At 44.9% G+C, this 13,856-nt stretch overlaps 1 protein-coding gene across 5 annotated transcripts in view; it reads left to right on the forward strand.

Annotated features, from left to right (window-relative positions):
- Nucleotides 1–13,856, forward strand: part of KIAA1549L (KIAA1549 like) — a 205,950-nt gene that overhangs the window by 141,824 nt on the left and 50,270 nt on the right. For 3 of the 5 annotated variants that reach the window (XM_081154353.1, XM_081154355.1, XM_081154356.1), the window contains exons 11-13: nucleotides 1,452–1,615; nucleotides 7,397–7,587; nucleotides 12,669–12,796. In XM_081154353.1, the coding sequence (XP_081010479.1) occupies nucleotides 1,452–1,615; nucleotides 7,397–7,587; nucleotides 12,669–12,796 (483 nt within the window). The remainder of the gene's footprint in view (nucleotides 1–1,451; nucleotides 1,616–7,396; nucleotides 7,588–12,668; nucleotides 12,797–13,856) is intronic. The other 2 variants (XM_081154354.1, XM_081154357.1) reach the window with 1 other exon arrangement.

Here is a 13,856-nt window from a genome sequence, read left to right on the forward strand (position 1 = left end):
TTTGACAGCTACAAAAAATGAGCCGGAAACATTTTTTAATAGATTTCTTCTCCTTTCAACATTTGTTCCATGTGAGAATAATATATTTTAGTTTAGGTTATGTGGATCCTTTGACTTCATTCTTACTGACAAATACTTATGTGTGTGTTGTGTGTGTGCATGTTAACTCAGAACTGACTTAAATTGTGCTTTTCATAAAAACACCTAACCCCCTTGGGGCTCAGTTTGCTCATCTGCAAGTTGGGGATAAAGAAAGCACGCACGCAAAGGTCCTGCCACAGTGCCCAACGCACAGTAGATGCTCAGAACAAGCTGTCACCTTTTCCTACCCTTCCTCTACTGAAATTCTTGCAAATTAAATAGCTGTTTGTTTCTTTTCACCTCTGTACATGACTTTGTAGTTTTAGATTATTATGCCAATGAATATACTGTGTTTGGATGACTTCAGTTGACCTAACTTTACTGTCTTTTTGACTGTTAAAACATTTATTAATGTACATAAGATAAATCTATTCTCTCCTCATTTAAATAGAGGTGAAAGGATTTTATAGACGGCTCCAAGAAGGAACATATCCACCAAAACAATAAAGCTGAGTGAAAGCAGAACATATGTAAATATTTCATTATTGCTAATGAAAAAACAGATATATATTTAGCTCATCATGTTCTGATGCACTATACATTTTCCTTTATCAGGACAGAATAGCATAGCCCAAAAGAGGCATATTGATGTTTTTCACAGCAGGTCTAAGCTTTAAAAAATGTTGAAGGCATAAAACTATAAATACCAAATTACTCAAAGCAGCAGCAATTAAATGTTTAATGTCAACAGAAGCACATTATCTAATGAGCTGTTTTCAGAAGTTAATAATGTGATTAATCACCGATTGACAAAAACTGGGGAAAAGAAGTTTTTTTGCACTAATAGCACTCCAGATCTAAGTGCCTGATGAGAGGCAGATCTTGGCTAGCAAGGTACCAGTTGAAGTCGGGGTCGTTGCCATCAGAGAGACACGTGGGCTGGCTCCCCAGGCAGGTCCTCACCATGTGGCACTTTCCAGTGGGGTCTTTATATTTCAGAGTCTGGTCCTCAGCCTTGCCAGTCCAGTTCAGCAGGATCAGGAGGACCAACTCATGCTAACCAGACTTACCAAGATATTGATATATCAACCAGATTGACAGTATATTAATTTAAAATATGGATTAGAACTGCCTGTTACTCTATCCTGGATGAAAATCTGTATGGGAAGCCAAATTGCTAGAGGGGTAGCCCCATTTTACGGATGAGGAAACTGAGACTCAGAGACCTCGAGTCGCCCAAGGCAAGGCCCTCTCTCTGATCCCAAACCCTCTTAACCATCTCATGACTTAGGACTGGGGAGACTCATCTCCGGTGGCCTTCCCCTTCCCAGTGCTCCCTGTCATGTGATTCCTGCTGGCTCTTCCCGCAGCCGTGGTGAAGAACCCACCCAACAACCTGTGGATCATTGCTGCTGTGCTGGCTCCCATCGCTGTGGTCACAGTCATCATCATCATCATCACTGCTGTGCTCTGCCGGAAAAACAAGAACGACTTCAAGCCGGACACGGTGATGAACCTGCCTCAGCGAGCAAAGGTATGCAGTGGGGGGGGGGGGGGGGAGGAGGGGGGAGAGGAGCGAGAGCCCGCCAGCAGGGGGCTCTGCCTGCCTGTCCTCTCTCAGCTTTGGAGACACTGCAAGGACCTTCAGAAACATCCTAACAAGCCCTCATTTTGAAGGAGACCCTTTATTAATTTATGTGTTTGAATGTTTAAAATACTATGGTAAAATATACATAACAAAATTTACCATTTTAACCATTTTTAAGTATACAATTCAGTGTCGTTAAGTACAGTCACTTTGTTGTACACCCTTTATTTTTATAATCAGGACATGATAGCTGATGCTAATCACATGCTCACTCTTTGCCATAAGTGCTTCTAAGTGCTTTACATATAGCGACTCACTCAATACCCGCAGCAACCCCTTGAGGAAAGGCCCTTATTCTACAGATGAGGAAACTGAGGCACAAGAAGCTAGATAGACCTAAAAGGGGCCTTAATCTGATCTTATACCCTCTTTTTACAGGGAAGTGACTCCTTCAAGATCGCACAGTTAGTAAGTAGCAGAACTGATAGTAGAATTAGGTCTCTTGGTTCATAACACAGGCTCTTTAGGGCACCTTAGACCCTCAAGATTTTACTTCTTCCATTAGCCTGAGTGGCTTATCCTCAAAGGCAGCCATGATGGGCAAGCTGCAGAGCCTCGGCCAGTTAGCTGTGAAACTCAGGTGGCTCCAATGAAGCCTGACCAGGAGCCCCAGCCACTCTCAACGGCCTTGACAGGCCTGGCCTAGCCGCCTCTGCTGACTGGGAGGGCAATGGACTGAGGAAATTCCGAAGGCGAATTTTCCAGTCACATAGCTCCCTCTGTGATATTCTGTAAAGGAAATACAATAACCTGTAATACCTGATGTTTAATGCCTTGCAATTGGCTGGGCTCTTCTAGGTCTGTCACCTCGCTTGCTCATCACAGCAGCTAGGTCATAGTCAGGGAAGGTTTATTATTTTATTGCTAAGAAACTGAAAGGAAGGAGAAGCTGCAGGACTTGTCCAAGGTCACATAACTCTCAGCAGAGGGGCAACGCAGGCCCATGTCTGAGTCTTTGGGCTCTTTTACCTTACATACCTTTCTGAACCCTGAGCGTTGGCAGGTAGAATCCTCTTCCAGCTCTGAACTCCCGAGCTCTGTCCATCTGTGCAGGAACGAAACGGTGAATGGAATTTCACATCCACTGGAATGCATGTCATGGAGATCATTCCTGCTGGGAGTCACGCGTGCCTCGTTCTTTCTGGGTGATCACCCCTTGCTTCAGCCAGAGAATTCAAATGAATTTTATTGTTTATTAAACCAGTTCACCTGTTGAGAAGCTGCAGACTGATTAGACACCCTGTCTACAGAAGAGCCAAACCCCCCAAAATGTTGTTCTGATTCTGTTGACACAATGCCGCCTCTTTCCCAGACACATCAAGATGTTGGTAATGACCCAAGCAGTGAAAAATGAAACCGTTCCAAGTAGACGTATTTCATTTCCATCTGAACTTACTTATAACCTGAGCCTCTCAGACACAGCAGTAATCACCAGAATCTAATTGCAGCCCAGTCTAGGAATGCAAAACCTGCTACAACAAGGTTGTAAATGCTGTCTTTGTGTTATAGATTCAGCCAAAATTTTATTAATTTGTCAAGATGAGTTGGCCAGCGCATGATTTCTGTATACCTTCAGAAGCTGGGACAGATTAATATTTGTGGGTTCTCGCAGTCCCTTTTTATGTTTCTACCCAGTGCATTGTGCTTCGAGAGAAACCTGGCTGCTGTTGAAAATCAGGCAAATTTATGTTGCTCAAGATAATTGAATTCACTTGTGTGTGTGGTTGTTTTCTCCCTCAGTGAAGCTGGGCTATGAATTTTGATTGCCAAAGCCCTTTTAACACGGGACACCAGCAGGGTGGAACTCTTTCTTACCGCATCCTTCTGCCCTTGCTACCCAGTGACACTGCAGTGTTTGCAAGAGGAGAGCTGTCGGCATCACTTCTCATGACCTGTGTGTGTGAGCAGAATTCATTGAATGCCAAGGGATGAGGTGGAATGAGAAAGTAAGCCTTCGCCACCAACCCACAGACCAGGAGGATGGTCTCCCAGTCCCCTGAACATCGCTGCATCCTTAGGACACAGACTGCAGTGCCAGAGGACATCCCGAGGATCCTGGCTTAGACTCAGGAGTAGACTTAACAGGCTAAGAGGAGGCGTGGGTGGCTGTCCTGGGAGCTGAGGCCAGGACGTAATGCCCATACCCTTTCAGAGACAAGGTACCACCGACAGGCCCCTGTTACCACTGTTGTCGGCTGGGCTTCTGCAGGTAGAATGTTGAGAAGACGATAAACACAAGAGGGCCAAGCAGTCACCTCCCTTCTTCCTAGTTCCCTTCTCTTTACTCTTTTTCATTGAGTTCACAGCCTTTCCCCAGTTGTTCTCTTCATTTGAAGAGATCGTGGCTCCGAGGATCAGGCAACCTTAGGAGACACTAGTTAGGGCCATACCCAGGTGCACATGGAGCTTGGAGAGCCTGCAGTGGGCATGACCATCTGCTCAGGACAGGCCAGTCACCCAGCTGTTTCCTCTTTCTCATGTACTGTCTATATGACCTGTACTTAACCTCTTTGTGCCTCAATTTTCCCATCTATGAAAGGGGGATGGTAGGTTGTTGTGAGGACTGAGTTATATAAATTATTTGGAGCTGCACTTGGTATATAATAAATATTATATACAAGTTGGCTTCTATTATTACAATGCTTTCTTCTTAAAATATCTGGGTAACATGTCTCCTTTTGAAATTATTAGAGATAATTTGGTTTGATAGTGTTACAAAACTCACTGAAGTAACTATAAATGCTTCATGATGGGGTTGGGGGTCGCTAGTTGTATCTAATGGACAATTAATTAATCTCAGGTAATTTTTAAGTTGGAGGTTGAAAGACCACTGCCCTGTCAGTCAGAAGAGTAAGGGACTAGTGTTGAGTCTTTTACCACTTAGCTGTGTGACCTTGGGCAAGTCACTGAACCTCTGTTAGTTTTTGTTTTCCCACCTGTAAAATGAAGACTGTGATGTTTGCCCTGCGTACTTCGTGGGGTGGCTGGGAGGACAAAATGAGGTGTCAGCATTTTGCAGGCCCTAAGTACTAAACATAGGCAGGGGCTGTTATAATTAACCTAATAACGATAACCCCCTTTTAAACTTGTTATTCCTTAATGTCTTTATTTCTGTTTCCCCGTCATCAGCCTAGTCCCCTGAAGTTTCCAGCAGGGAACTTTAGCCCATGTGAATGGTGAGAAGCCAAATCCAGAGAGAGTCAGGGGTAGGGGGAGAGGGCCAGAGGCAGCTTGTTGTTTTCACCAGGTTCTTGGGAAGTCTTAACTGCCATCGGAGACTCCCAGGCCCTCACTGACATGCCAGGAGTCTCAGCACGGAAGTAAGGCCAAGTACGGTAGGAGACGCTCAACCAAGATGACAGGCTGAAGAAGGAAAAGAGAGGCCGTGGGAAGAATCATCAGCAGTGGTTAGATATTTGGGTTCTGGCTCCACAGACCAACTGTGTGAGCCTGGGAAGTTGCTTAACCTCTCTGAACCTCAGTTTCTTCATCTTTAAAATGGAGAATCATAATAATACCTACCTCCTTGAACTGCAGTGAGGATGAAATGACAAGTTTATGTAATGTGTTTGGTACTGTACCAGCAATATCAAGTGAAGCTGCAACTGTGAAGTCCTTGAGAGTAGGGGGCCAGTTATTATTCATCTTTATACCTCCAGTCCCTGGCACAAGCCACTGCTCAGTAACCATAGTTGGAACAAAATAAATAGGATAATGGGGGGCTAGGAGTATTGTGGAAAAGGGGCCAGCAGGAGATGAGGCTGGGCAGGTGGGTTCAGCCAGAATGTGAAGGGCCTTGAATGACTTGCTGTAGAGATTAGGTGCCATGAATCATTTTTAATGACCTGATGTGGTTTAAGGGAGATAACTTTGGAGGCTTGTCAAAGGTGGGCCTGCAAAGGAGCAGAATGGAAGCAGTGAGACCAAGGCAGGAATCAGTAAAACAGTGGACCGAGAGAGCAGAGGTCAGCTTCTAGAAACATTTCAGTTGAATCCAGTTGGTGACCAGTTGGTTGTAGGAGCTTCTAGGAACATTATCAAGTCATCAAAAAGCTCCATTCTGTTTCATGTAGCCCCAAGGATGGGGAGGGAAATGAACAGATAAACAGTTTCAGATACATTCCCAGATCCTGGCTTAGAATGTCAGTGGTTACCACCTGGGTCAGAGTGTGAATGTCTCAGAGAAGAGGAGGGGTGAGCACACTTCCCAGAGCAAGTTTCCAGAGAACTGGGGGAACTGTCCATGACAAAGCTATAGATAACTTAAAATAAGGTAGCTTTGCTGGGTTTAGCAATAAAACTCCATTCTGTTCTGAGACACAGAAGCAAGATTTGACCAGTTGGGCCAACAGTCCTAGACCATTAAATCTAGCTGGAGCCTTCCTGTTATATCTCAGCTAAATTAGCTACCGAAGGAAGAGCTTCTGGTCATATCAAGTTCTGATAGAACCCAAATGGTAAAGATTGAGTTTCATCCCCACATTTTCTTAAAGAGAATCACTGATTTCCATTCCACCTGGACTAAGACTTAGTAGCAAGGCAAACAATATTGACTAATATTGACTGAATGCTTACTATGTGCCAGGTACTTAGCTAAATGCTGGACTTGAATTTACTTATTTAATCCACACAACATCCCTTCAAGGATGGTTAAATATCACTCTCACATCCATTCACATTTTATCCTGTCTACACTATTACTATCTCCATTTTACCAATGAGGAAGCTAAGTGTACAGGGAATTTCAGCAACTTACCTGTTATCAGTGGCAGAGCCAGGATTTGAACCCAGGCAGTCTGATTTTGGAGTTGTGACTACTCACCAGCCCCCCCCATTGTCTTGCCTCAGATCTGTATTGTGCTGCTTTGGGGTGTAAAGCATAATAGAGACACTTCCAGGAATTATTTAAACACGCCTCTTGTTTTTTTATTACTGCACTAATAGATGCCTGTTGGGTTTTGCTCACAGCTGCCCTGTTCACTTGGGATTTCAGATATTGTGCAATAAAAGCTTTGCTAAAAGCTTTGCTAATTTCCCAGTAACGAATTGTAGGAGAGCCAACTTGCTTAAGGGAGAGGTCTGGATTAAATTGTAATTTCATAAGTTCCATGTGGTGGCATGCTTCTTTCCTTCTGTCTTCAGATCTGTGATTCCCCTTTAATACTCAATTTTTGGGGGGGCAGTGAGGCCGATGCGATTATCTTTATTTCTCAGATGAGAAAATTGAGGTTCAGAGTTCAAGTGTCTTGGCAAAGAGTCACACGCCTGTTATTGCCCAGGAGTTAAGGGATGACAGAATATTCCTAGGTAGGAGATGACAGGACCTATTTAACGCATCAATTGAGTTTCTAATTAGCCATATCCAGAGACTTAAGATGAGTGGCCTAAAGTCCCTGAATGAAGTTTGCTCTCACACACATGATTCGCATCTTGTTTTCACTGTTCGTTTTTCTGAGTAAGTCTTATCTATAGAGATTCTGAAGCTAGGTGGGATCGACACAATCTGATTTTGCAGAGCCAAATTATGATGGAGACGGCAAACTCCTGTATTTTGGAAAGCTAAGTATGGTTTCCACGTGTGCACTTTCCCACCCGTCTTCTCTTAAAGCCGCTGCTAGAGTCACACTTTGCCAGAAATATGTCTGCAAACCTGTTTCCTCTTTGCAGCCTGTGCAAGGGTTTGATTATGCCAAACAGCACCTGGGCCAGCAAGGGGCCGACGAGGAGGTCATCCCCGTGACCCAGGAGACGGTGGTCCTCCCGCTCCCTGTTAGAGATGCTCCTGCCTCGCAGGAAAGGGATGTCGCCCAGGACGGAAGCACCATCAAGACAGCCAAGTCCACCGAAACCAGAAAGAGGTAGGCATGGGCCCAACTTCAGCCTCTCCACGTCAGCAAGAGAAATAATTGATGGTGAGAGGAGCCAAAGCCCTCAAGTTAATTCCACTGCTCTCTTTAAAAATTCCCCTTCATGCTCATTTTGAATATTTGAAAAGGGTACTGAAGGAGCTGAGGAGACTCACAATACCTGCCTCTCGAGAACCACTCTTTATAAGTTTTTATATCTCAGATCAGCCACAACAGCAGAGCTTTAGCTCTTACATTTATTATAATAAATTTGGCACTGAGGTCACACTTACAGGTTTAAACTTATCTTAGAAGCAGTTCCTTTGAAACAGCATGTGTAGTTGTATTTTATCTGGCAATTTTTCAGTGGTTTATGATTTTTAGTTCAAAACCATTTATTGAGTTTTTACTGTGAACAGAGTAAGTTGACATGCATTGGGAGTACTACAAAGAAGTTTAAGGTTGATTTCTGACCCCAAGGACCTCATGATGGAGAGAGAGAGCGATAAATAGCTCGAATACGAAGCATGATGTGCGGGCGCCCTCAGTGAAGTCTGAACAAAGTGCTGTGGAAAAGGGGCAGGAGAACTTAATTCTGGTGAGGGAGGGCGTCCTGGAGGAGGTTAGGTTTTAGCTGGGCCCTGAAGGGTGAGTGGGGTGTCAATAGGTGGGAAGAGATAAAGGCATCCAGTCTGAAAGAGCCGGGAGAGATAAGGGACAGCCATGTTCACTTGATGGTGAGTGTCCCTGGAATTTAGAATTCACAGGGGCTGGGATGTAAAGAAGAATGAAATGAGAAGATACATTAAAGTTGTGGAGGGTTTTAACTTCCAGGCTAAGGAGTTTGACCTTTATGTTCTAGCCAGTGGGCAGCCATTGAAAGTTCTTCAGGAAGATAGTAATGTTCGGCCTGTACTTTGGAAAGATGACTCAGGTGGTAATGTGGAAGACAGGTGGGGGAGTTAGGCTAGAGGCCAGGAGACTCATTATAAGAACTTTGACCACCAAATCACTGGCTTCCCAATCTTGCCACAACAGCTCCTCATTCCTACAAGATCAGTAGTCCATAACCTTTCAGTATGGGCCTTTTAGATGATCCAAAAAGTTTTGCAAGTGAAAAATAGGGGAAACCAGTGATTTGGTAGTCATAAGATTATAAGAACTTTGCAACAGCCTTATAAAGAGGTAATGAACCCTATGGCAAGCCCTGTTGGCTGGCTAAACCAATCCCCCTTGCCAACCCCCTTTCCCCTTATCTTGGGACCACAATGGCTGGAAAAGCTACATCCTTCCTGCATCCTTCCCTCTTCCCTTCCCTTCACCTAACAGATACTTATTCATTATTTGCTGTTTACCAGGCACTGGGGATACTGCAGTGAACGAAACAAGTGTCCTGTTCTCATAGGGCTTACAATCTGGTGGAGATAAATACACAATAAACAAACAGAGAAATAGATATATAGTAGGTTGAGTGGTGATGAATATGAGGAAGAACCAAGCATGGTAAGGACATAAAGAGATGGAGAGGGGGACATGATGCTATTTTAGCAGGAAGTCAGGGAACACCTCTCTGACAGTGTGACATTTGAGAGACACATAATTGAAATGATGTATAAGCCTCGAGGCTATCTAGAGGAAGAATGTCCTAAGCAGACAGAACAGTATATGCAAACCCCAGAGGCAGGATCCTCTTGATTTGCTTAAAGGAGGGCAAGAAGGCCAAAGAGGCTGGAGTGAACTACGGAGGCAGCAGATGAGTCAGAGAAGTTGCCTGAAGTTGATCATGTCAAGCTTCCTAGGTCAAAGTCAGGACTTGGGATTTTGTGGTGAATAAAGATCAGAAGTCGTTGAAGGGTTTTCAGAAGAACAATGACATACTGTGACTTGCAGTTTGAAAGGCTCACTCTGGCTGCTGTGTGGAAAACAGACCCTAGAGAAACAGCAGAGAAGCAGGCGGACCGTTGGGAGGCTATTGCAGTAGTCCCGTTGAGAGGTGGCGGTGTGAGACGTGACTGGATTCAAGAGATATTTTGAAGGAAGAGCTGACAAGATTTGCTGATAGCTTGTTGTGGAGTATGGAAATAGAAAGGAATGAATTTTCCATTGATTGTGTTGGGGAAGGCTTGGGGAGAAGAATTTGTAGGGACCATCAAGAGTTTGGGTGTTAAGTTTGAGATGCCCACTGGGCATGCAGGTGGAGAGGTCGAGAACTCAGTTCACCATATGAGTCTAGAGTGCAGAGGAGAGGTCAGGGCAGAAATGTCAATGTAGCAGCTGTCACTGTTTAGTGATGTAAAGCTATGAGACTGGCTGGGGTCACCTATGAGATTGTAGATAGAGATCTAAGAATGCCCCCCGGGGCGTTGCGGTGATTACAGGCCCAGATGATGAAAAAGAGTCAGAAAGGGGACAAAAAAGTGTCAGGAAGAAAGTCACAAGAACAAGAGGAAGTACATCGTGCATCTGTGTTTCTTCTGTCCCCTTCTGGTCACATCAGTTCCTCATTCCTACGCGACCAGGAGTCCATGACCTTTCAGAATGGACGCTTTAGATGATCCAAAAAGTTTTGCAAGTGAAAAATAGGGGAAACCAGTGATTTGGTGGTCATTAAGATCTCGCAATATTCAAAAATTGTTTTAAAATGGAAGGAAAATGAGCATCCAGCCACTTGCAGGCAACCAAACAGATATTGTGGGTCCTTTCCTTACGGAGGCTCTGATGACACTATTTTGTTGGCCCATGATTGGGATTAATGGGCAAGGGTGGAGAATCAACCATTCACAATGGGCCCTTCAATGCAGTGATTGGCCATAATTGTTCAGCAATTGATTAATCCTCACCCTGAGGTGGTTCTTCCAGTTTTCATGTTCGTTCATATCCTCAGGATGGGGTATGTGCCATTAACTGTGAGCTTTTGAAAACAATCAACAGACATATGTCTTCTCTGTGTGTGTATTTGTACACCCAGCATTCAGCAATCTAAGAGCTGTTGGATAAATAAGATCTGTTCCATAAGTTCATGCCTTATCCATATTTTCCCAAACTATATATATTTGTTAAATATGTGTTTATTGAGTTTTTTAAAAGAAAGGAAGGGAGAGGGAGAGAGAGAAAGAAACATCAATGTGAGAGAGAAACATCGATCGGTTGCATCTGTGTGCCCTGACTGGAGATCAATCCTGCAACCTGGGTATGTGCCCTGACCAGGAGTTGAACTGGTGACCTTTCGGTGCACGAAATGATGCTCAGCCAGATGAGCCACACCAGCCAGGGTCAAATTACATTCTTCATATTACTAGTTTTAAAGGAGTTTAAGAAGTTTTCATGGTTCAAGAGGTCTATAGTGAAATAAACTGGGAAGTATTGAATTAAACAAAACGAGATGAGTCTCTTTATGACAAGACCGATCTGAGCCTTTGATGTGCTCATGTGCATTAGGAGCATCCAAAGCAGGAATGTAGTAAACAACATTTCCCAAACTTATACTCGTCTGTGGAACTTTGGCAAGAACATCCCACTTGGCCCGTGTGTTCCTCTCTTGGCAAACTGTGTCCTACCCCATGGCTGTGAGTGGGCACTTCCATTGTTCATGAGTTTTAGGGTGCTAAAGTGCATGGAAGTATACAGAACTAAGAAATCTAAATTCCCAGAGGATGAAGAGGGAGGAGGAGGAGGAGGAGGGAGAGGAGCATCCACTAGGTCAAGGGCTGCGTTTGATTCCAGTCAGTTTCCATTGTAAGGCCCGATGCCATTAGGTTCTGAATCTGGACAATTGACAGTAGATGAACAAGGGGTTTGATGAGGCCTCCAAATATCTGCCCTCTGGTTGTCCCCCACAAAGGGCAAGGCAGTTGGTCTTTGTGCTCAGCCCACCCACAGGTTGGCATGATCAAAGGCCCGAGGGAGCATGAACTCAGCATGAACTCAGTAGGTGGCCTCAAGAGCCCATCTTCCCCCTGGGCCCCAGAAGGCCAGAGTCCAGCCCCTAGGGAAGGTGAGAATGCCCTGTGGCTTACCCTGTCTAAAGGCCTGCCTCAGCCACAGCATTGTAGGAGAGGCAGTAAAGGGAAGGTGCTCCAGCGTGTGGGGAAAGCCCCTACCCGCAGGGGAGCTCTGGCTTCCAAAGCCGATTTGCCACCTCTCAACTCTGCCCTGGACAGAATACTTCACCTCCTTGAGCTTCACATTTCTCACTAGCTAAACAGGGGTGACATCACTAAATCCGTGGATTGTCAGAACGATTCGTGAACAGTTTTGAAAGCATTCCTCATTGTCCTTGGCCCATAGTAGGTGCTCCTGATGCGGAGCTCTCGGAGAACATGGCTGGTGTCTGAGTACCTCTCTATACCTGTGTACCTGGCGCAGTGCCCACTACAGAGCTGGTGCACGTAAAGTATTTCCTGAATGAGTGAGTAGCTCAGATTGGTAGTTTCAAATGAAAGTAGTTAGCAGCTAGTACAGTTAAGAACGTGTGTGTGTAAAGAGAATAGCTAAAGAGATCCATGATTGCCCGGCCGGGCGTGGCTCAGCAGTTGAGCGTCGACCTAGGATCCAGGCGATCGGGGTTCGATTCCCGGTCAGGGCACATGCCTGGGTTGCAGGCTCGATCAATGACTCTCTCATCATTGATGTTTCTATCTCTCTCTCTCCCTCTCCTTTCCTCTCTCTGAAGTCAATAAAGATATATTTTAAATAAAAAAATTAAAAAAAAAAAAAAAGAGATCCATGATCCCTGAAGGTGCCACGTGAATCACACACTCTCCAAAGTGCTGTGTTTAATAAGAGGGCATGCCTAAAACCCCATCGCCACCGCTTCCATAGTCACTGGGGGTTAATGAAAAAGAGATGGGAACTGAGGGCTGCGCTCACTGAACTTCTCTGCCGAGCTGAGCACCCGTAAATGTACTTCAGAACAACCAGCTACTTAACCCATGCTGTGGTGTGAGGTTTTTTGTTTTTTTATTCCTGAATCATTTCTTCTTTGTGGATAAAACCGGAAAGAAACACTACAGACATAAACTGTGCCAATAACCTTGAGAGGAGGCTGCTCTAGTTGAAACTTACCATCTCCCTGTTGCTATGGTTACCTCCAGCAGGTCACCCAGTGAGAATGGCTCTGTCATCAGCAACGAATCAGGGAAGCCCAGCTCGGGGAGGCGCTCGCCTCAGAATGTCACGGCACAGCAGAAAGTGACAAAGGAGGAGGCAAGGAAGAGAAATGGTGAGAAACCTTCCCTGCCAAGCACCGCCCCCGAGCTCATCCCACACACACGTGCACACACCCCGGTGTGCTTTCACCCTCAGTTCTTCTTTCTGTTGTGTCCTACAAAGGCCAGGAGTCAGTTTCCTGCCTACCTGTTAGGGTATTGCCTTACCCCCTTCTCTGAATTATTCTGCCCCTGTTCCTATGGAATTGTGCAGGGCCTTAAAAAACTCTATGCAGAATGAACTGATGTTGGCTTAGAGATTTTCCTAATTCTGGGGTAAATCGACATTTCTAGTGCCACATCCTCTCAGTTGGCAGGTCTCTGAAACACTGCTTGTCTTGGAGATTCCCCTCATTTTCTCCCCTAACATGTTTCAGGGATTCATTCTAGGCCAGTGAGTCCAGATATTGCAAATCCACCTCTCCCAGGAAAAACAGCACAGTAATAAATGGTCATCATAGACATCAGCCTGTGCTTCTGCCTTTATTCTCCAGGGAAACTAAACTGTTGAGTTTCTCAAAAAGATCTCCCTCCTTATTAAGGTTTGATGTTGGGTTTGTGGGTAAATCCCCGCAGCTACCTGTCTGTGCTGTGGCACCATCTATAGCTCCCATCTCTCGGACACCACTGTGCAGCCTCCCTGTCCTCCTGATCCCACCTTTGTCTTGATCCTCCTCTCCATTCAGTCCTTCTGTGAGTGATGCTGGCTTCCTGGAGCCCAGATTTATGTACCTGGTGCCACCACTTGGATGAGAGAAAGTTCCTTTTGAAGTTCAAAGAGTTGTAGGTAGAATCCTACAGAAATGCCAGGGAAAAGCCAAATGAGCTGGCAGTCTGCTCAGCTGAGCTTCCTTTTTAAAGGGATATGATGAAGTTGTGGCTCAGGGACTCTCTCTTGCAGCTAGTGCCAGAATATTCTTTTATTTTCAAATGTCGCTTACTTATTTCTTTGTTTCTGACAAAAGGAAGAAGAAAGGAAAGAAGTAATGCCACAATGGATTTGTCTTCTGCAGAGAGAATGTGGACCCCATTCCCAGCTATTATATAAAACACTTGTTTAAAATGTCATGCTGA

Source organism: Miniopterus schreibersii (genome assembly GCF_964146895.1).
Source record: "Miniopterus schreibersii genome assembly, chromosome: 12".
NCBI classification, from domain to species: Eukaryota; Metazoa; Chordata; class Mammalia; order Chiroptera; family Miniopteridae; genus Miniopterus; species Miniopterus schreibersii.